Source organism: Melospiza georgiana, chromosome 2, assembly GCF_028018845.1.
Source record: "Melospiza georgiana isolate bMelGeo1 chromosome 2, bMelGeo1.pri, whole genome shotgun sequence".
NCBI classification, from domain to species: domain Eukaryota; kingdom Metazoa; phylum Chordata; class Aves; order Passeriformes; family Passerellidae; genus Melospiza; species Melospiza georgiana.
In genome coordinates, this window is record NC_080431.1 from 70,725,923 (window position 1) to 70,749,794 (window position 23,872).

The 23,872-nt window shown below is 35.7% G+C and overlaps 1 protein-coding gene across 1 annotated transcript in view; it reads right to left on the reverse strand.

Annotated features, from left to right (window-relative positions):
• Positions 1 to 210: 210 nt before the first annotated feature.
• The window catches only part of DEUP1 (deuterosome assembly protein 1), a 39,699-nt gene continuing 16,037 nt past the window's right edge, over positions 211 to 23,872 (reverse strand). Inside the window, exons 6-14 of the mRNA XM_058045672.1 lie at positions 23,614 to 23,826; positions 19,434 to 19,579; positions 18,670 to 18,775; positions 16,873 to 17,070; positions 15,804 to 15,890; positions 13,760 to 13,870; positions 13,108 to 13,307; positions 6,559 to 6,859; positions 211 to 381 (exon numbers count right to left, since the gene is read on the reverse strand). Coding sequence (XP_057901655.1) covers positions 211 to 381; positions 6,559 to 6,859; positions 13,108 to 13,307; positions 13,760 to 13,870; positions 15,804 to 15,890; positions 16,873 to 17,070; positions 18,670 to 18,775; positions 19,434 to 19,579; positions 23,614 to 23,826 — 1,533 coding nt within the window. The remainder of the gene's footprint in view (positions 382 to 6,558; positions 6,860 to 13,107; positions 13,308 to 13,759; positions 13,871 to 15,803; positions 15,891 to 16,872; positions 17,071 to 18,669; positions 18,776 to 19,433; positions 19,580 to 23,613; positions 23,827 to 23,872) is intronic.

Here is a 23,872-nt window from a genome sequence, read left to right on the forward strand (position 1 = left end):
TTAGAATATGTTCAGAGTTTATTTTGTCATATACTCAAGTTACAATATACTTAAATCTGTAGGAGAATGATGATTTTCTTGAAAACTTGATGTTACAAATACATGCTATTGGCAATGTGCCTAAATACATTAACCAGCTAGTTGCAGATTTTAGTTCTGAGAAACTCATGAGTGATTACTTGGTTTGTTTTTCTTAATTGTGTGACTGTCTTAAGTACGCCTGCTTTGCTGCATCCTGGCATATTTTTTTAGAGTATTTTCAGAATATCTTTGCAGCTCTTCAAGGTGTGAATTTAAATGTTCTTCAAATTCTCTGGCGTGTTTCTCTTCCTCTTGAAGGAACTTTTCTGCTGTTGCAAGGAAGGACCTCTCAGGGGGAGACTGAGCAATGAATAGAAAATCATGGTTAGGAAAAACCAGCAAGTGCTACAACGTGTTTGCCTTATCAAATTCTAGATGTGAAAAATACCTTGACAGCAGCTAACAACACTCTAATGCTTTACACCTCTTCAAGAAAGCACCATTTTTAAAGGCATACATTTTTAAAGGCATTCATGTGCCTAAATGACATGGACTGAACATCATGTTTGATTATCTCTGATATTCATAGCATTAGGATATAGCTTGGCCATTAAAAATTTAAATATCCCACTAGACAGAATTAAACTGCTGCAGAACCTCCAAAATCTATCAACTACAGATTATGTTATTTGTATAATGTAGACCAGGGCAGAGGACAATAATCTTTTTTGGAATGACAGAGTATAATTATCTTGGATACTGCTGATTGTCTCCTGTAATTTTAGCTCTCTGCTTCTGTGGTATGATGCTTTCTGAGAAAAGGAAGAAAACTTGTGCTCATTTCAGTACTATTAACTGCAAGCCCTGACATTCTGGAGAATGTACTAAATTTTTGTTCACTGCAAGTAATTCACTGAAAAATCTTCTTTCCATTTAATGAGCATTTAGTAGACTCAGACTGAAACCGTACCAATAATCAGCCTTTAGATGGTTGTCATGGGATGCAGAGTTCTATAAAGCAAAGGACATGTGTGAATCTTTGCTGGAACAAGTTCTAAATTTTTAAGCACCAATTTCTGTTAATTTTCTTGCTAATACCTAAGATGCATTCATTGGAATATCTTTATCAATAGAAATATGAAATAATTTTTCTTTTATGAACGATACTATGCCTGTTTAAATACATTAAATGGTTTTATTTAGAGATAAATGCAATTTTATTACATGATTTTTTAAGATATGGCTGAGAAAAAAACTTAGTATAGGGGCTTTAATATAAAAAGAGAGGTAATCCTCTATTTTTATATTGTCATAAACTGGGAAAAATTATTGACATATTTAATCTTAGTTAAAAAATATCTTAAATAGCTTTTGTTACTGAATAAGTTATTAATCTAGAATTTCAGGGTTTTTTTCTAGAATTTAAAAATGTTTGAAGTTTATGTGTTAGCGCATCAAATAGGAATTCAAATATTCAGATGGTCTGTGGAAAAGGCCAATTTTTACTCCAGGCTCCACTGTATCAGAATGGGGTTTTCTGTATTTCCACAGAAACTAGAGACAGATTTGGACTTCAACTTTGTTGAAAACTGCTCTTTAGCAGCTTTTAAGGCTGAAAGATACTAACTAGAAAAATGCTCTAAAGCACCAATCCATTGAAACCCTTTGCAGCAGACTCTGAGATGAAATTTAGAGATCTCCTATACGAAACCCCTTTTCTTTTCAAAGTACAGAAGTGAGTGATAGCTGGAAATAAATTCAGAGTTTAATACCATCCTTCTTGAGTGAGAGAGGCTTCCTGATGTATAGGGCTCCTAAAATGAAATTCACAGAAAAAGCAGAATCTTCCTTTTCTCAATCCCTCCAAATGAATGTTTTAAAATGATGGCAAGATAAAGGGACTTAATTTGACATGTATGAATAAAAAAACCTAAAAGTACTGGATCACTTTTTACCATAACACCTCAATCTTAGTACTAGCAAGAATAAGAAAGAACACCAATCCTCTAAATTTTAAGAGAATGGAGGGACATCACCTGCCTTTGATTTTCTTCACAAACACATGCATGATTTCCCATTCATAAATTATCACTGCTCCCATATGAAGAGTTTTTCCTGACATGCTGAATGCCATGGCTACATGCCATTTATTCCTTCATGGGCTAGGTCACAAATACATCTCCTCATGATGTCAAGACTCAGTGACAGAATTGTTAGTACTATTTTAAATTATTTGAAGAAGGCTTTTGTATTATAGAGAATACATTTAATTTGGAGGCTTTTCCTGAAGAATGACCATGTGTTCCCCTTACTAAATACCAGAAATGAAATTGTTGATTCAATGCTGAGCAAATAAAACACTTTCAGTGAGAAGCATGAGAAACTGGGAAAATCTGAAATACAAATTTAAGAGGTGTCACCACCTAGAGAAAAATGTCATGTTAGACTTTTCCTTGTGGACTGCAGATTTACACAGGTGCCAGTCTCAGAAAATTTAAATCTAGTTAGAAAAGATTCTTAGAGATTCAGGATAACGATGCTTAGAATTACTGACTTCTCATTGGAAACAGACTGGCCTCACAATCAAGCCATCTTCCCAAACTGTTAAATGTCCTTTGCTTCAACTGGTACTTTGATGTGTTTCTTCTTGAAATACACTGTAAACTCTGAAAGAGACATTTCTGAATTTCCTCAGAGTTGAGAGAAGAATGTTTATCACTTAGAATAAGCAGGTCATGGCTCCCCACAGCTCCTTACTCAAGGGTCAGACATCACAGGCTATGATTTTAGATAGGTCCCTAATGCATTGTTTTTCATGCACTTTCAGAGATGGTTTTATCTAAGCAAGTCTAAAAGGCAACATTCCTTGTTAGCAGCATTTTGCGTTCCAAGCCTCTGGTCTGTTCTTTCATTCTGTTCTCTATTGTCTTTACTTTTGGCCACTGAGGAAGAAAAACCACAAAGAAAGGGCTTTAATCCATGTCTCAGATAAGATTCATTGTTCTTGGTTTTGAATTTCTTTTTTCTCAGATATTACTGCTTTTATGTCTTTTGGGTTTCTAACTGAAGCTGAATAGGGATGGGTTCATAATAAGCTTTCCATCTAACTTGTTTGGGTAATAAGGCAAGGAAGACTCTATATTTTCATTTCTACAATGCCAGCTGATCTCATATTTCTTTGGTGTATACCAGTAATGAGAAACACCTTTCTGCCTCATCATTTGCTGGAAAGGAAGGAATGCACCTGACAGAGATGCATATTTCTATAGATGAAATATGTGCTAAGTATGTCTTCTCCTTAAATAAGAACTAATGGTTAAGAATTCATTCTGGATTGCTGGGGAGGAGCCATTCAGGAAATTAGCTCTCTCAAAGAAAGAGAGACAGAACTGCCTAATTAATTTGCCTAGAGGTAATCTCTCACTTGCCCCATGAGTTGTCCCAGCATTCTTGGATGCACCTTCAGCAAGGCAGCAAGAAAGCTTTAACACGTGGGATATTTTAGCATTTACTGATCAAATCATGAGCTGTCAAATCCCAGTGTTAAGAGTCTTCTCATGTTTAGCTGCTTCTACTTTCCAGGAAATATTTTGTAGTACCAAGAGTAGAAATTGGTCTGGCTTATTTTAGTTTCACGATGACTAAATTTGGGATGTTTTGGGAGCAGTTTCCTCTAACCCTACACTGCAATACATGTTAGGCAGCAGGCCCCGTCTTAAACGCGCTTCTGCTCATATATGAAAATTAAATTTGAGATGCCTAGAAAATTGCTGAGTGACATAGAAAGATTTTTAGAGGGCCTGCATAGCTAGGAAATAGCTAGGAGTGAGAGACATGGACTATAGCATGCCTCAGGGTAGGATCAAGACTGTCAAAATAATTCCTAATGATGTCCAGGGGTGGAATTGCCACAACTTTTCATTGCAATCTATTTGTTAAGCGAATTCTCATACTAATGTTAGAAAATTTTCTAATGCCTAATTTAAATTTTAATTACTACAGCTTAAATCTTGTATTTCCAAGCCTTAAAGCCAGAACAAACAATTGTCTATCATCTCAAGAGAAACATGAGAAACTATTTTACTGGTTGATCTTTTGACTAAAAGATCAACCAATCATTTTCTGAAGTTGTTCATTTCAGAAAGAGAGCAAACCCTAAAGTAGTGTTTAGAGGAAAAAGTATTTCCCTAGATTTGGAAACCCTTAAAACAAGAATTTTTGGGGTTATGGGAATTTCCATTGAATCCCAGCTGAGCTTTCTATGACTCTTTCTATACATGTCACCTCTAAGTAAGAATGTGAAAGGGCAGAGGTTGCAGTGGAACATTAACTAATCTTTGTCTGAAGATTCTTTACCGGGAGAGAGACATAAGTCACTGTCTAAAGCCCTACAGACTATTTTCTCTCTTCCCTCAATACCAAGAGTTATTTTGGTAGGTATCAGGACATCACCTGGAAATTGGATGTTTTCACTTTGTGCTACAAATACTCTTCAGAAAACTAGTGCTTGTAAGATTTTCAGAAATCTTGAACATACTGGAGATTTCACATGGGTCCTGTGTTCTACACCCCTGAAGACCTCAGAACTCAGTCAAAGAACTCTGGTTTAACATATTGTGCATTCTCCTCCCTCTTTCTCCTCACTGGAACAGCTTTGCATTTGAACACAGAACTCTGGAGTAACAGACTGTTGAATGATTTCTGCACTAAAGCTGTGGTATCCAATGTCAGCCTGAGTGATCATTTAATTTCAGTGGTCTGAACTTGTACCTGCTTCAATGCCACCGATTTGAACCTAGACTCTGCATGAGAACTATCTCTTGCTTAACAGTTTTGTTATGTGTTTGCCCACACACCAGCTTGGCATTGAGCCTGGCCTGAGTGCTAGCTGGGAAATAGTTTCCCTGCAGCTTGCAGAAGTGTCTCAGAAGGGACATTTTTTCCAGGCGGTCTGGAAATGGAAGCTTTGTGATTTGATGTCTTTGTCTGACGTTCTGACAGAAGAGAGAAGAACTGGTGTTTATCAGACTCATCTGGAAAAGTCCAAATGACTCTTCATGATTAGCAGTTTAAAGAGGAAAACTCTCAAGCCATAAGAAACCAGAAGCTGATTACTTCAAGTTCCTGTGAAACATAAGAATATAAGATGGAAGTGAGGTCAAGTACCTGGGACAACGTGGCTCTCAGTGTTCTCAGACTACTGGGACAAAGCTGATGGGACCATGGTGAGTGAAGGGCTACCCTGCAATCCCTGCTTCACAAGCACACCATCATTACAGTTCCTCCTATCACATTTTTTTCCCCAGAACTGCTTCTTTATGTATTTAATAAAAATTATTACTGTTGTGTTATAATTCCTCTAAGAACAGAATTTTCAGACTTGAGTGCCTACTTGACTTGGGTTATGGTAATCTTTAGATAATCAAAACAGACACCACACCTCCCCTCCCAGAAACCAGTGAGGTTCTGGACTATGGAGATAGTTCTGCAGCAGCCACATCTCTGATAGCAAAGGCTGTGCATTTGTTTCTGAAGCGGACAGCAGAACTGGGGTACAACAACCTCAGGTAGCACAGCCTGTCAATCCCCCCTAATTAATGCTGTAGTCTTCCCTCTTCTGCCTCTACAGCTTCAGCCAGAGCCCAGCAGCTGAGAATCTCTTGGTTACAAAGATCCATGCATCACAGCTGGACAGAGGGAGGCCTGTAGCTCATTCCTCACTGACATTCCTAGTTTCACTGCTTACTGATAGTATGCTTTTGTGTCTTGAGGTCAGGAAAGTGCTAATTGTCAAGTGCAAAACAATAGTGGCCTGTAGTGGAGGCCTAAGGTAGAAGAGAAAATACTAATGAAGAGGTAAAATCTCAAATTTAAAGGGAGCTCTAAAGCCAAATAATTATGGAAAGATTTTCTTAAGTTGTCCTAGGCAAAGTGGGATTTGTCTCACTTGTCATGGAGGGTGGTAGTCTCTAGACTATGAAGACAAAAAGAAAGAATGCTGTCCTATTCCTCTTTCACTCAAAGAAAAATAAGGATCACAGCACTTATAATTTGTTTCTTTTCAAATACAATAGCTAACATATGGAAAATAGTTGCTATGATTTTTCTGATTTCATCCATCAGTCAAAGAGATGTAGATCAAATAGGAACTTGATTTGTCTAACAGCACTTAAGGCAGTAAGTTTGCAGGTATTATGGAAATACACTTGTAGCAGAGTGCTCTTATATAGGCAATACAAAGCAATGTGCCCCAATATAGAAGCCAATAAAATGCAGAAATCTTTCTCACAGTCACATAATGGCAGGTAATTATCACCACTGTTATTATAACAGAGGTATGGCTCAGTAGGGGATGTTTAATCTCCAGAAAAACAGCATTTCTGTTAGGATAAGGTACTTATATTTTTGCTGGGCTGGCACTCTATAAATAACAATGACAACAAGAGTGATCTAATTTTTGGCTTCTCCAAGGCTGCATTTGGAGGTCCACAGATGGATTTTTGAGAATATATGTGTTACAGGAAAATAGTTACTTACCGATAATTTGATTTCTTCCGCATTGTAAGCAGGGCTCTGAAAGCTGCCTGTTCTGCCCACTTCAGGAAATGCCCCATGAAGGCCCAAAGGATACCCCACTGGTGGTAAGGGAGATTTAGAATCTATTTTCTTTTCATGGCCTCTGTGAAGTGGATGAGAAGATAAAGTGCTATCACTTTTTGAACCAGTGGTATTGCAGTGGCCATACAAAGCAGGAGTGCAGTGTCTGTGGTATCCACCAGCAGTGAGCATAGCAGTCTGTTGACATTCCACTTGCCATGAATCTTTATTTTGGAAGGATCTAAAAGAAAAAAAAATTACATATGAAACCCAGTTAAAACTCTTAAGCTATCACAGCAAAGCCAAGGAATTTTCATTTTACTTGTTGACACAGTTTTGATTACTTAGCTGTTCAAACCGCTTCATGCATGAAGTTGCATGGGCACAAGATTCAGCATTACCAAATTGCAGCAATTTAGCAATTTCCACCTAGGTTACTGTAAAACTCTCAGTGTGCTTTCTCTGTCTGCTTCAGCTGTGAATTAAACCACCCTAATTTAAACCCTTTCAGTGGAGCTCAGGCTGAGGAGCCTTGCCTTGGTTGGTATAACTGTGGCAGAACGAGCTTAAACACAAACTCACCTCAGGTACTGAAGATGCCAGTTCTCCTTAAGTGTCTGTTACCTATCTTTGCTAATGGCTACCATTCCTTTTTCCAGTGGAAAAAGCTATGCAAGCACCAGAGTGAATTCAGCCACACAAATAGAGGAATTAAAATGTGAAAGTGCAAGAGGAGAGAAAAAACCTATTATTAGTGGTTGGATAATTAGTCAATTTTGATCTAATAGTAACTTAAACAACTATGTTCAAGTGGCTAGAATTGAGAATAAATACTTAAACAAAAATAGTACAAGAATCTTTGATTCTGCATTTTTACTGCAATGATAATTTTGCCACTGATTTAATGGTAACACTTTGGAGATTAATATAAAAATTATTAGATTTTTAAAATGCACTCTCTGAAAAATTGTACAATAACTGTCTTTTGTAACAATAAATGAAATCTTCAAGCTTAAAAAATTATTTTAAAGCATATTATTAGGATTTTCAAAAACTCTTGTATCTCAGTGATCAGAATTGGTGTGCAAGTACATATTTCTAATCATTTGTATTTCTGTAAAGCAAAAACTATTAGGGTTAGTAGCAACTTAAAAAAAAAAGAAATCCATTTTCCTCCCATTCCCAAAATAGTTAACTGAACAATTCTGATACTGTATTGATAAAAGCAGACATTTTTGAGACTCACTTGCCCAGATGTCTGCAAAATTACACTAATTTTCAATGGCATCATTCCTTGTATTACATACCAAAACATGCAAAAAAACTTATTCCAGATTCTATTAATTTTATGTTACAGTATTTTTAGCTGAGATAAAAAATTCTATCGTATTGAGGTCTGTGCTTACGATGAAATTTTAATCTTGGGAGGTAACTATTAAAACATAATAGCAGTTTGAACAGATTCTATCGTTGCAAATATCCTAAAACACTCTAGTAATTTGAAATGCAGCTATAAAAGCTTTTTAAGAGCATGTTCTCTGCCACTAAAATATAATTTAATAAATATTCAAGAGTATGCAGTGCTAGTCAGTACTTTTTTTTCTTTTTAAATAAAAAGAACTTGCCAAGTGCAGGGAAAATACAGTGTTTTCTGCAGAAAGATCACACCATCATTTTCTAGTCTTAATTTAAATATTTGGTGTTGGGAGAGAGTGGCTGTGGAGCCTTGATGGACCTGCTTTTACAGAAGCCCTTCCGCTGGTTTTTACAGGGACAGAGTTGATTTTCTTCAGAGTAGTTTGTACGGGGCTGTGTTTTGGATTTGTGCTGGTAACACAGGGATGTTTTAGCCACTGCTGAGCAGAGTTTACACAGAGCCAAGGCCTCTTCTGCTCCTCATCCCATCCCACCAGAGGGGAGGCTGGGGGTGCACAAGGAGCTGGGAGGGGACACTGCTGGGACAGCTGATCCCAGCTGACCACAGGGATATTCCAGACCATATGGGAGCATGATCAGCAATCAAAAGCTGGGGGAAGGTTGCCTGGGCATCATGACAGGTGGTGAGCAACTGCACTGTTATCACTGGGCATCACTTGTTTCATATATTCTAATTATAGCATTATTATTATTTTATTATTGTCATTTTTATTATTACTACTACCTTATTTTTATGTCCCATTAAACTGTATTTCAACATATGAATATCATTTTAAGAAAATTCCAATTCTTTCCTTGTGAGTGGGGGAATGAGAAAGTGACTGTGTGCTGTTTACCTGCCAGGTTAAACCACAACAGCCCTAAACCAGGAAACTGAGTATTCAGCACAGGGACTGTGCAGAACAACTCAGAGAACTAATGAAGAAAGTATTTTTATTCTCTGATTATAAAAGAAGCTGTGATTAAGATAATCTGAATGCTATGGCAATGGAAATTATATGCATGATGCTGTATTACTGTTTGTTACTATAATTTTATTTTTACTCTAATAATAATAGTATTATTATATATGCTAACATAAAACTCTCTCAGACTATTCACCAAACTTTCCAGATTTCTAAAGCACCTAAAATGTTTACCTTTGTGGATGCAGAGTTTTCTCCTTTCTTTCATCCTTTTCTTTACATATATACTCTGCTCTTTGGGCACAGGAGAATACTTTTTTCCTTTATTTTTCTCTCTATTTTAAAGTCAATTCCATCTATAGTGTGGATGAAGGGCACTGTGAAAAAAAGCCTGCCATAACTGAAGATAGATGGCATGAATAATAAAATCACAGGTTTTTTTTTTTTTTAATCTCATGTTCTGACCTTTTTGGAAGTAATTTTCTCTCTAAACCCATAGTAAAGTCTGTGTGATCTGTGTTCTTTTTTTTCCTGCCAGAACTGCTTCTTTATGTATTTAATAAAAATTATTACTGTTGTGTTATAATTCCTCTAAGAACAGAATTTTGAGACTTGAGTGCCTACTTGACTTGGGTTATGGTAACCTTTAGATAATCAAAACAGATACCACACCTCCCCTCCCCCCAAAAAAAGTAAAAAAATAAAAAAAGGACTGATTTTTTAAAAGGAACTCCCATTCTCCCATTCCTAGTGTAATCCATAGCGTTGCTGGGGCTGCTTGGTATTTTGGAAAAACATGACACCTACATTGAGGTAATTTTATAGGGATACTGGGCCTTTACTCTGGATGGTTTCCACAGCTGTGGTTTAAACTTCTACCAGTTCATGTGCAAAATAATATCTAAGAACACAGATCTACTTTAAATACAATCTGCACATTTGTGAAAAGCTGTCCATTTGTTAACACTGCCAATGCAAATACACTATTTCTGCAGCTGAACAACTTATGCTTTTGGTGGGATTAGTCATAGAGTATTTAACATGTACACATGCCACACAAATAATATCACTGTTGACATGGTGCCATAGGGGACAAGCAGTGAAATAACAGTGTTCTCACAAAGGAAATTTAAACAGGATCTACTTTTCCTGACTCATACATAAAATCTGCCTGGTCCCTGTGTGGTCAATGACTTCAGTGATGCAAAAACCCCAAATCCCTTACTCAGCTTTGGTGGTTGACATGACCAGTGTTGAGAAAGAAAACTACTGATCTTTAATGGCCAGAATATCTTCAAGAATTTGTGTAGTTGCTTTAACCTGGCAAGTATAACAGCTAGCTTGATTTTAAAATGGATAAAAAACCTTTTCCTGAAGAATTGTGTTCACTGCTTCCACTTTATCTATTGCAGTAACTGATACAGTGGTGTGACTAAGAGTTGTATGATCTCCAAAAACCTCCTGAACACAGATACTCAGTGTAAACACACATCCATTAAGTGATCCCCAGCTATCTTAGCAGGCATTAAGCCTTAGAATTTACCCTTCACTTTCTCCACATGATGGAAGTGCACTTTGGCTTGATCAGTTACCTTTTTTGTACATATTTTTGTGTGAAATAAATAGCTTTTCATTTCATAACTCACAGGTATGTTTTACTTTTGGAAGAAACAAAACTGAACATATCAGCTTCATCAGAGAGTTCTCTTTGACCATGCACAAATTTAAATCAACTGCATATGGTCAACGTCTAAGTAAAGGATTGAAATCTTGAGAGTGGGGAAAGCTTATGTAAATGGCAATTAGAAGTAAGATAATTACATAAGAAAACAGTAATTAAATAAGGTGGTTATAGGTAGAATGCGGGCACAGTCCTTTTTTAGCAAAAAGATGCTATTTCTGCATATCTTACTTTCTAATATTTAGAAATTTACTGTACACTGAAAGAAAGAAGAAATCATTCTGCTTTTTGGATTGCCAGTATAACTTCCTGCAATTTCCTGTGTTTTCTCTAGAGGGCTCCTCCCTAAGACAAGATGGTGCCCATACCCAGGATTCCAGTACTGACTGAGACACAACTGAAAATTATTGTAGAATATACACCTGCCACTTGCACAAACACCATGTTTTCTAATTTTTTACCATATAAAAAAAGTCTTTTGTGCCCTTTCTCCAGTGCCATAATTACCATGGAAACAGAACTGCAAATTAAACCAGAAATAACAGGGTTTATGCTCAGAATAAAATAAACATACTCCAGATTTTAACTTAACCAACATCAACTTCCTAGTTTATCTGCATACATCTGATGGTTGAAAATTTAATTTTAGTTTTCTGGAAAAATTTTAGATTTCTGAGGTAGTTTCCTGCTTGGGAACAGAGAACTGATACTACAGAGAGGGCCCAATCATAAAAACACTGGCTGCACAGTACATGTCAAATTTGCACGTTTTAAAATCTGTGTATTTATTTATCTGAATAGCTTTACATTTAGGAATTCTAATGAATGATTTAGATCCTGAAATCTAGGCTCAATATATCTGTTTCATCATATTAGCTACAATAATAATAATAATAATAATTTATATTGTGTTCAGTAGTCTGGCTGCGATTTCTGTTGTGAGAAAGGTCAAATCTCACAGGTGTCTCTCTCACAGTTTTGATTGATCTTCCAACAGCTATGAAATCACAGTCCTGCAAATTACATGCATAATTCTATTGTATCAAATATTTATGTTCTCATAAATTAAATTTCACGGTGTCTTATGTACAGCAAGTGTAAATCCTGAGAAGATGGGGAGAAAAAAGTCTTATTTTTTTCCTCACTTTAGAGGAGTTGAAGCACGAGCAAAAATGGCACTGACCAATTTTGTTAAGTTATGAGACCTACTGGTGCAGAATAATCTGTATCTTGATTTACAAGTATTTGTTTCACCAACATCTTCAACATAATTTCAAACTTCATAGGAAATCAGCCATACCTGCCACTTCCAAAGATGGGTGTATCTGTATGTATATATATTCATGCATTCTGTATATGCATATATATATATATATATATATATATATATATATATATATATATATATACATATATCTATTTATTTTTATATACACATGGATGCTATCTCCAACACAAAACAACACTCTTTAAACAGAAATTTTAGGCTATGGAGCTACATTTACTGGGATGCTGGTCTATTTTGCAGAAAGAAAATATTTTTAAATTTTGCCAAATCCTAAATGTATGAGTTTGAAATCTTAACATGTTCAATTTTGGCTCCAACTATTTCAGCTTTACTTCACAGAACTATTTCATGTTAGTGCTATCATGTCAGTTCTTTATTACAAATAATCAGTATATTTAGCTTCCTATTAATTTTATTTTCCTGTACTGTGAAATATTGTTTAGCAGGGTGTTGTTTTGTTTTTTTTTTTTTTTTAATTGCAATGGCATGATTATAATATGTTTGAAGGTAATTCATTGGCTCACTGAATACAGGGAAATAAGAAGAAAGTCATCACAACAATGCTTTCTATGAGTCTGAATATTCTCATTATTTTTCCCTAACAAGGAGTTTATTGTAGTAATGACTTACTCAGAGCATCTGAAATTACATTTCTGTTAAAAATCAGGTCACCCAAGAACACTGAAACCAGACAAGGCATTAAAATACATTTAATGAAACTTCCAACAAATGAAACTGGAGGACACAAAGCTTTTCAGCGGGGCCTATAGTTCAAACTGCTTATTAAGAAAACCTCCTGTCGAGAAGTTTACGCTCATGTTGATTTTTCTAGCCTTTCCTTGTCTTGTTTTTATTTGGTAGTAAAAAATACAGTTTGCTCTATCTTGCAAAACCTGGAACTGAGAATAGCTTGAGCAGCACATAAAAAGTTTTAAAGTTTCATGTGATAAATACTAAAACAGATATTAAACATTTCTGGGACTTCATTTACTGCCAATTTCCATTAGCCATGCAGAAAAATGCAGGAAGTCCTTACAAACATACTAACTAGATCTGATAGTTATATTGCTGGGAGTTCTGAATGAACAGAAACAGCAAAAAACTTGACAGTTTGGCCCAGTCAGACCTTCCAAAACGCTTACAAGAAGTTTCATAAATGTGTACAATCTAAATATTACCTCTCTTCCTTTTCTTGCACCTTTGAATGGGTTTGGCAGCTGTGCTCTGTTTCTCTGCATGCATCCATGCAACTCAGTATAGATGTTCCTGTGTCATTTTGTGATTTAACAAGGCTATTTTGTAGTCTTAAATTCTCATGCTTCATTTTGTGAACAGAAGCTGTGAAATTTCCATGTTCTTTGTTACATAAATCTATACACTGTGAAAGGAGATAATACCATCATTAAGTAGTTATTTTTTCCACAGTAAATGGGTATATTTTTAACAAGCAAACACAAAACAATGTTCTATGCTAAAGAAAAGACCTAGCTACCATATATAATCATGCAACATTTAGGGCAAACCGAGAGAATTGCCTCCAGAAAAAAAAAAAATCACAGTAGATAAATAGAAAAGAAGGAATAACAGCCTCTATAACACAATAAAACAAATTAAAATTTCTCAGCAAACATGCATTCAAAATATTATTGTTGTAAATTTATCGCTTGCTTTGTAAAACTGATGACATTAACAGCTATAGTTGCAGACTCTACTGCTCCCTTCAGTAACAATTCCTCCAAAAATAACAAGCAAAATTATAGGAGTTCATTACTACACTAGATACAGAGTATGTGTACAGGCACAATTTAATATGTGTGTTGAGACAGTCACCTTCAGTTTCAGAAGCAGTGAGTAAAGCCACATCAGCCCAGTGCTCTCTGTCCTTGTCACTAAACCCTGCTGCTCAGCTGGGTTAGCCCACACAGAGTGCAAGGCCAAATACTGAAAGTGCAAGCCACAGGTGCACTGTGATCAGGGGCTAAAAAGCCCCATCCACCAGGATATCCAGAAGGGAAGATGGAGATTAGCTCTGGAAGTTGTCTAGCCAGGATACTCTGTTCCTTTTTTTCTGTCACTTAATCCACAAAGCCTATGCTGCACACCTGAGCCAGCTATTTTGGAACTATCTCTCTGCAGAGTACTGCACTGCATTGTGTAAAATATTTGCAATAACAGTATGCTGTCATCACCAGGAAATTTTCAAAAGGTTTATCAGATTACATACAAAAGACTAAAACCCCTCGCATTTCATTAACTTGTGCTTTCATATATTCCTAGATCTACCTTATTCTCTGGGAACTCAGTAACTCTTTACAGATTTGGTCTTTGTACACTGCTGGCACAACTGTGCTCCTGCATTTGAAAGCTTGTCTATTCCTTGCACTGATTTGATGCCATCTCTTCCTGTGAACCTTGCCTTCCTCAGTTTTAGGGTGAATTTATGAGCCAAGCTGGCATGGAAATGCCAGAAGGTGTAATAAAATTTAATATTTTGTGTAACTATGGGGGAGCAGGGGCTCAGCTATGTCTCACAAGTGGGAGGAGTGGCAGAACCGAGGGAGAAGGAGAGCACTAAGTCATCCTACCACTAATAGCTCTAGAATCAGCAGTAAAGTTATAATGGCATGAACCCCAAAACTGAGCTGGCCCAGCTACATTGCTTTTGACATCTGAACCCTGACAGTAACCCTGCCTGATGATGCATTACACCATACTGACTTAGGCTGGCACTGGTCTGAGAGGTCTGTGTAGTGCTGCACTGTACAGCACAAACGCCCATAAAAATCTCTCCAGTCCCTGGAATCCTAATATGAAATACATCACAATCTAATTTTAGATCCTCACAATACATTAGTAAAGCAGCAAAGAATTTTTAAGTCCACAAATCTACTGAAACATGTATTGACCTTGGTATGCATAGTAACTGGATTTTACTGTTAAAATATAACAAACATGTGATGTCTCCAAGGACCCTTGTCAGACAGCTCTTCTCAATCTTCAAGAAAAGTGTCACTGCAGAGAAGAGTTAGACATGCACACACACACATCCATCTGTGCTTCCACAATAATATATCAATATACACACACAGATACCCATAATAGTGTGTATGTATGTGTAGGTAAGACATCACTGATGGACATCCATGCTGTTTTAAGGCTGTGGGTAAATGTAACATTCTTTCATGACAATTCACAGGCTACAAATCCCCCCCAAATGTATTTACATCAGTATTTCCAAACAACATTCCAGTGGGATTTTTTTTAGTGATACAGTAACTGCAGATGTTGTGTAAGAAGGGGATCTTTTGAAGCTTTTTGTGGAAAACTGCCTATATACTATTTATTATACCTTCTCAAACCATAGTTCTAGATAATCTTATGGCACACTTTTTATCAATTAAATTTTAAAGCCCTGCTGTTTGGAGAGATATAAATACTAGACTCTGAAAATAAGCTGGGTGGGAGCAAAATGTGTCAGTTTTTTACACTGCTATTTAAATACCATGTGAACAAAGGGGTAAGATATTAAAAAAGGGGCATATTTTTGTCTGTGAGGATGATGACTGTTTAAACTTAAATAAGTGGTGTCACTTACAAAAAAAAGAAGCTCCCAGAAATTGTTTAATGTCTAGACAATTACTGAAAAATTTAACTTACTTGTAGTTTAATACAATTAAGGTAAAAATTACTCCTAGCTATACTCATCTTCAGTCTGTGTGTGAATATCACTTGGTTTTGATTGTGTTGCTTACCTGATATTTATTTTTTTTATTTAATGTATGCAAGCCAGAAATCTCTAAATCTGCCATGATCTTAATCTGAATTTACAATAAATATAACTATTCCGCATACTTCATAGATTATAAAAATTTACCATGCAACTTTCACACTCCTGGTTTTCCATCATTTCTTTTAGATGTGTGTTTTCAGATTTGATAACTTGGTAATGGAATTCCAACAACTAGGAAAAGATTAAGATCTTAGTTAAATACAAGAATATTACTCTCAACTGAAATAACACTGAGTATGGATATATTTAAGCTTAATTTTACAAAATGTGCATTAGTAACTACAAAACTTACTATAATATTTTCAAATCTAACAATATCAAAGTAGGAAGAAGTATTAAACCATCTATAAAAGAATACAATACCTCTGAATTTATTTACCTTTTTGAAAGAAGTAATGACTTACCAAAACAAACTCACATGCAGTTACTACATAGAAAGAGGACAGATTTTACAGGCCACTGAAACTAGATGAAATCCTGTTCATGATATCTAGAAATTATATATATTCTTTTATTGATACAGAAATACCTGGTAAAGAGTGCCACACAACAGGAGATATCTCTCATTTTCCCCAAATACTAACTTTTCTATTGTCAAAAGTAAAGTATTACTTCAATCACAGTTTTCCACATGTAGTGACCCTCTCAGAAAACACAGAGATGCCCAGAAACCTCTAATACTGATGATTCTTTTGTTTTATAAACTAAGTAATGAAGCTGACAATTTTTTTTAAAACAAAAATTTTTCATTGAAATCCCCACTAGTATCTTACAGTTTCCAGCTATAAAATTACTAGAATTTTCTATGCAGATTTGTACCATTCTGCAAAAAGCTTTGGAAAACACTGAAAAACTAGAAACTTAAAGCATATGTAATAACAACAAACTGGAAGTTTTCAAGATCTTTTGCATGTTAAAATGACAACTAGATGTGATGGTCAGAATGAATTTCTATTTGGAGGTACAGTTAACATTTACTGGTGATTTCTTGTTCCAGCATCAATTTGGCTGCTTTTGTAATACTTCACAGATATTACAGCACCACTGATAAAAACTACAGCAAGAAATGGGATGTCTTTTTTTCCACAGATAATAAATGTCATTATCAATAGTGGAGTAAAATGATGTGGGCTGCTTTTGCCTACTTGCATACCTGCTGTTTTGTTAACAATTTGTGTTTTGTCTCTAATTCCATTTTTAACTGTCTTTCCAGAAGAGTAGCTTTCTCCATGATAGTTGCTATAGTGATCTCCTTCTGATGAAGCTCCTCTGTCAGGTCAGAGATTTCTGTCTTCATTCTTTCCTGCTCAGAGCAATGGGACTGCTCCTCTCGATAAACATGGTTTCTTATCTGTAGCAAATACATTTCAAAAAGAAAAAATGCTGTGCAGTAAATATGATTGCATCACTTGCTACTTATCAGTGACTTTTTCTGCTGTTGCTTCCAAGACACCAACTCTTCTAACTGAACAAGAGATTCTGAAATTGTAAAATAAAATGTCTTTGGAAGTCAGTGCACAGAGCTTTGTTTATTTTTACATATTTTCTCACTTCTCTTGTACATTAATTTGCTATTTAATATTAGAAATTAACAAAGCACAATACACTTCAGTTAACCTTTTAAAAGAAAGTAATAAAAATCATGTATAGAATTAGAATTCATGGTAAAGAATACCCAGGAAAATATCCATTCAATAAATTTAAGTACGATTTAGTTATAATGCACTTAAGTTTTGAAAAAGTTTGATGAAGCTTAAATTAACTTAGAAGCAACATAAATCAATCAATCTAGAGGTTCTTTAATAAGAAACTATGTTAGAAATAAAGGGGATATATGGAAAATCATTTTATGAGAATTTTTCCTGCCATTATACGTAAAAATTTAAGGTCAAACTGTCTTCAATACTTCCTGTGCAGAGTTCTGCAAAGTATCAACACAAAAATTGTTTTCCTAATCTTTCTACTATAACCAACAATTTAGTACTGACAGATTTTTTTATTGCATAAGAAACAGAAGAACAAAACCCAGCACAGCAACCTTTGAAGACATTTTACCAACTTTTTGCAGTACTATACACAATGAATAACAGATTGCATTCCGATTTTATTTATGCAAACAGCACAGAAATATTAGAATTAAAAAAAAATAGATAAAGATGCAAAAAACCTAAGAGCTAGATCATGACTGTCATGCCAAAACTGATGAACCCAAGTCGGATGCATCCAAACAGCGACATTCTAAACCCACTTGGTAAGCATTTCTGTAATTTGCTATAGGTGGCAGAGTGATTGGACCCTTCCAATCTAACAATTCTGTGATTTTGCTTACATTGCTACTTGGCAAAACCACAACATGCTTGTAGGATGAGTTCTGAGCATCCTCTACTTCCAAAGTATTTCAGCCTGCCAAGCCATACACTGTTCCACAGTGCCGTGCCACTGCTGCTCGCTCACAGCCCCTCTGAAATGTGCAGTGCAATGTGATGCACAGCTCCAAGGAGAGAGCTCTGCCCTACACCGTGCAGCAGGAACCTGGGTCTGCTCAGCCCTGTGTGAGCACCTGCCACACTGACTTGTATCACTTGATCTGTTTGCATATCCTACCTCTGAGACCACCTACAAACTACAGCTTAGCTCTACAGGTTACCAATTAATCAGAGATTTGGAGGCTTTCTTAGTTGCATGTTATTATCTGAACCACAATAATGTGTAGGCATGGTCTCTTCCATTATTTCAATGGAGTAGCTAGGCACAGAATCAGAATGTCAGTTTTACAGCTACACAACTAAATGCAACCATATATGAAATCTTTTTCATATCAAAAGCTTCAAGCTCTCCAGTACCAACAATGCATCCTCCTGCTCTCTACAGTACATGCACATACCCTAGCTCAGTACCCTCTCCTAAAAATTCTATAGTGCAGTTAAGATCTGGAAATTATATGAAATACCTTGTTCAGCTCTTCTTCTTGGCATCCTTGACTTTCTGCAAATAGCAATAACTCAGGGTTTTTATTTTCTAGTTGCTCAGTAAGCTGAACATGAGATGACTGATGCCTTTAAGTAAGAAATAAACAAAACATGAAACAACCAGAACATTCAATACTCTTCACCTTGTAGTATCCTCTCCACAGTGTAAAACTGTAGAACATCTGCTTGCTGATGAAAAAATACCCCCAAGGACAACCAACATTTGGCCTAAACCAGGCTGGATTTTGGGAGATGTCTAGGAATCAAGGACAATACAACTATGTGCAGAAAGACTCCTGAAAACTCCTATAGACTGGTATTTCATATAATTTGAAATGGCTACAGCAGATTAGATAAGCCATAAAACCATTATGATTTTATTAAAAGGAGATTAGGGAGATCTCAGCTGCATTGTTTCCAAGTGTTTTAATGCTGAGAAAACAAAAGGCTGTAAAGATATAGGTAGAAATATCTGAAATGCATTGATTTGTAAAAATCTAGGCATCATTAAATCTTTTTAACAGAGCCTGCATCTGCCTGAAATTGTCTGATATAATTGTCAATGAATTTCCATTGCCGAAATTGTCTGATGTAATTGTCAATGAAAACATCCAGTCTAAAATTCAGAAGCTGACATTTGAATACAAAGTATGTTATCAAACAGACTTAATTTAAAACAAATGTAAGAAAAAAGTCATTAGCTCAGAAATACTTGTTAATTTAAATAGGTCTTCACCATCCATACTTTATTTGAATTTCCTGTATATCTTTGTACTCCTTGATTTTCAATAGTTCTGTATACAACTTTTGGCATTCCAGTTGTATCCTTCTCCAGAGATCATCCCTTGACTGAAGCTCATTTCTCATGTCTGAGATATCTGCCTCCATGTTCTAAAGAAACAAGCAAACACACAAACAGTTAAATAAAATTAGACAGCTTAAAATGCTGGGTTTTTTTAACACATCATATTCAATACCTGTACGTAAATGATCTTAATTTCAGGAAAACATACTGCCTCCATGTCAGTTCCTCTCATCTAAAAATCAGATTCTGAATATTCTTTAGCCCTTGCAATGTTCCAATGAATCTGCTTCTGAAATTATCATAGGAAACATAATTCAGAAGTTCTTTATTGTACTAAATGCATCTAAAATATATAGCTTGGTTGTTTTAGCAGGTTCTGCCATCCTGGAACATGTTTCACATGCCAGAATTGGTGCTATAAGTGGCTTCCATTCTTCATTGCCAAATTTATAAACTTTAGAAACTAAAATGCTGCACAAATCTTAAAAACTAGCTCCATCTGCATGGAGTTAATTGCTTATTTAAATGAACATCACAAAATTTTCAAACAATCAAAAAAAAGATTTTTCTTAGGGACTTGACAAACCTTATTCTGTTTTATCTTTTATTTCTGATTGATAGTGTGTTAGACAACCTGAAGACACAAGCTACATTCGGCATGATAAAATATGAATTCCAAAAAATATCAGAATTTCACAAAAATATACTGAAAACATACTAAGTATAAGAAATTGGAAATATAACCCACAAATTACAAAAGTAATAATAACAATCAGGGCTTGCAATAGTAATATCCAGAGAATATGTATTGCTTCTTACCTAAGATCCTAATGCATGTTTCAGATTAAAAAAAAAAAATAAATTATTCTAAGGATACTGATCCTTTACCTCTCAAACTATTACACTAAAAACATTCACATTTTTCATAATTTCTTCATTTTATTTCAACATAGGTTCCATCTTTAAGAGCAAAAAAAAGCCTTAAAAATTTCAAAAGAGAAGTGGATTCCAGGAACTGCACTGCAAGGAGGAACTTCAAAGGTTTATTTCCCCTAGAGGCTCCTATGAGAATGACCCTCCTCCCAAGAAGTCAGTGGTCTTCCTCAGGCTGAAAGGGTTGCTGAAGATGGATATTGAAGTGCTTTTGTATTTTTTGGTTTTTTTTTTTTTTTGGGAGGGCTGCATATATGGACTCATTAATCTTATCCTTTGTTACATTAAGACCAAGAGAGCTTTTTGAAACACCAAAATGCAATTCTGGGTATATTCAAGTGAAATAAAGCTTAATAAACTGTTAAAGTTGTTGGTAAGACTTGCTTATTCTCTTCATGACTCCAACGTTCAAGAAATAGCCACAATTGCTTTATAACACATGAACTTGGGAGATGGTTACCCATCTGACTTCATTCTCGGGTGGATAAGGGAAATGAATTCCACACAATTGTGTGTCAGAAGTCATATTTTCTGTGATAGACTGCAGTCAGCACACATATTTACATAAATTTTATTTTCCTGTGAATTAAAATAGTAGCAGGAACAACAGTAGCCACAGGAGCAGCTGCAATAATAATTGAAACAGAATTTCAGGTCAAGAGTTTCACAGTTTCACACATCAGTTAAAAAAAATTAAAGATGCATCACTTGTTATTTTAGAAAATATCTACTGCATCTGGTTAAAATGAAAATTAATTTTGAAGTAGAAAACTTTAGTATTTGTCTAGAAAATATCTCATATAGTGACTCTATTTCAAGCTGAAAAAATAATTAAATCTTTTCTTTCCTTCTGTGAAAAGTTTTGCTTCTACTAGCTTGCCAATCAAAACAAAGTCCCAAAAATTTCCTGATCAGCTCTTGTTCTGATTGTACTCAAAGCTGTTTGTGGTGGGCTGACCCTGACTGATGCCAGGTACCCACCACAGCCACACTGTCTCTGCCTTTTCCAGCTGGACAGGGCAGAGAAGCAAGAGAAATGCTCTTTGTTGGTTTCTGGAGAGAATGACAGGGAGAGATGACTCACCAGTCACTGCCAAGGGAGAACAGACTCACCTCAGAGAAATTAATTTATTCCTAATCAAATTAAACCAGGTTAATGAGAAATAAAAACTAAACCTTAGAACACCTTCTCCTCATGCCTCCTTTCTTCCCAGGCTCACCTTCACTCCTCAGTTCTCAACCTCCTCCCCTCCAGTGCTCTGTCAGACATGGGGGAAGCTTCTAGTACCTTCTCACAGAGGCCATCCCTGGAGTGCCCCCATTACCAAAACCTTCCCAGCATAAACCCAATACACTATTCAACCTTTGAAATATAATTATATGGTGTATTTTTACAGAAATTAGTATCCAGAAGCTGACTTAATGCTGACTTTTCAAGAACCAAGACCCTTGTGCGATATTTTCAGGTTACCTCTCATGTTCTGCCTGCAGATAAGTTTGTCAGATAATTCACAGGGTAGAGAAACAGACTGCAGTCTCCACTTAGATCTTTTAAACTTTGCGTTTTCTGTAAAGTCAAAAAACTGCTCTTCCGTACATTTCACTTTATTATTTGCTAATTACTAGTATAAGTGAAACAATTAGAAGCACACTGAAATGATCATAGGCATAAAGGAATATATGAGGCTCAATGTTTCTTGCTTTCATTGCCATCAGAGTTCTCCACACCAATATTTCCATCTACTCCTTCCTCTGCTACCTATATCATATCCAACTATTGCCATCCTCCACCTAATTCTCCTTCACATAAACATGCTTACTTTTTCTGGCTGACAACAGGCCTTGTAATTTCTTCTTTCTCATACAGACATTCCTAAAAAAATATTTTCCCTGAGCTACTCCTTTTCATCAAACATTGACATCAGTGCTTCCCTTATGCAGCTATTTCCAAATGCATCTTTTCTAACTAACATAACAGCATTCCACACCACCAACACAGTTATTCTGCAACTTTCTGCCCTTCAGATGACACTGTTGTGTACATCCAGCTCCACTTCTACTTAAAGTGTCTTCAAGCTTCCTACAGCTCCTGAACTCTCTTGAATACATGATTCCAAAATTCTTCCTGCTTGAAGATTTTCTCCAAGGTGATGGCACAATCTCTCCACCATACAGCTTGTATCCACTTGCTCCGACTGCCATGATTTGTTCCACTGCATATTCTACTGCCACTGCTTTGATGGCAGCCTTTTTAACAGGCCCCAAAACAGAAGTTTTACTTGCACACTGATAAGTTGTGCACAGGCAAAAGACTCAATGAACTAATGTGCAAATGGCATGTATAAACTTGACTCTTCCGACAACACAATCTGAAATTAACCTCTGCCACATATATGCTAATTCCTATAAAGTGTGTTACACATGCTATTAGCACTCTGTGAGACTATCTGTAAACAGAAACAAATCTTTCTCCAAAAAGACTTGAAGTTACTATACACCATTCAGTGCATTACTGAACCTAGAAGTGCTTAAATAAATAAGCAAAAGCATAACTGATATATGTTACCAGAAAAAAAAAATGTAACAGGAATTTCATTCCTGATGTGTTTCAAACAGAGATAATAAAAAGGTTGTAAAGATCTTGTATTATCTCAATCTTGTCAAAACTCATATACCATGACCAAAAGAAGAGGAGTAAATGGCTGCCTTCATGGATCAGTGCTATGCTGAAAAACAATGAACTAGGGATAAAATCTGATGGTTATTTACAATAGCCAGAAATGTAATTTTTTTTAATTGACTGCATAATCTCATTTCAAAACAAACAAAATATACCATACATGTTTGTATATACTTATTTACTAGTTATGTGGCACAATGAACAACAAAGTGTAAATCAGATAAAGAGCTTTTACAGAAGTCATTTATATTCAAGGAACCAAACTAGGGGAAGTTCTAGTAGATGCCATGGACATAGGAGAGTTATAAAACCCTAGACACATAGACAAGAGAAAAAATATACTGCTACAATTCAAACTAATTTCTGTTTTACTAAAAAACTCCACCCATACTGCTCCCAGATTATTCTTTGCTCAAGCACAGAATACACCTAATGTATATTTATGTAGGCATCTCATCTTGATTTTCCAATATTAATTCCACAGTCATCATAAAAAAACATTACTACCTGGCACTGATTTTGGTAAATTTTTAGATCCTCATGGAGTTTCATGTTTTCCTCTACCAGTTTGTTCTTGTTTCTTGCTATTTCATTCACAATTGCCTTTAGCTTTTCAATAATCAAATCATCATTTTCACTTTTGGGCTGGGTATAGGTAATTAGCTCTTCTTGGTCTTCTTTCTTATTGCATATTTGGAGTTGATAATTCTGGCTCTCCCTCTATAAAACATGAAAATATTTTAAATTAAACTCAATAGTTGTATGT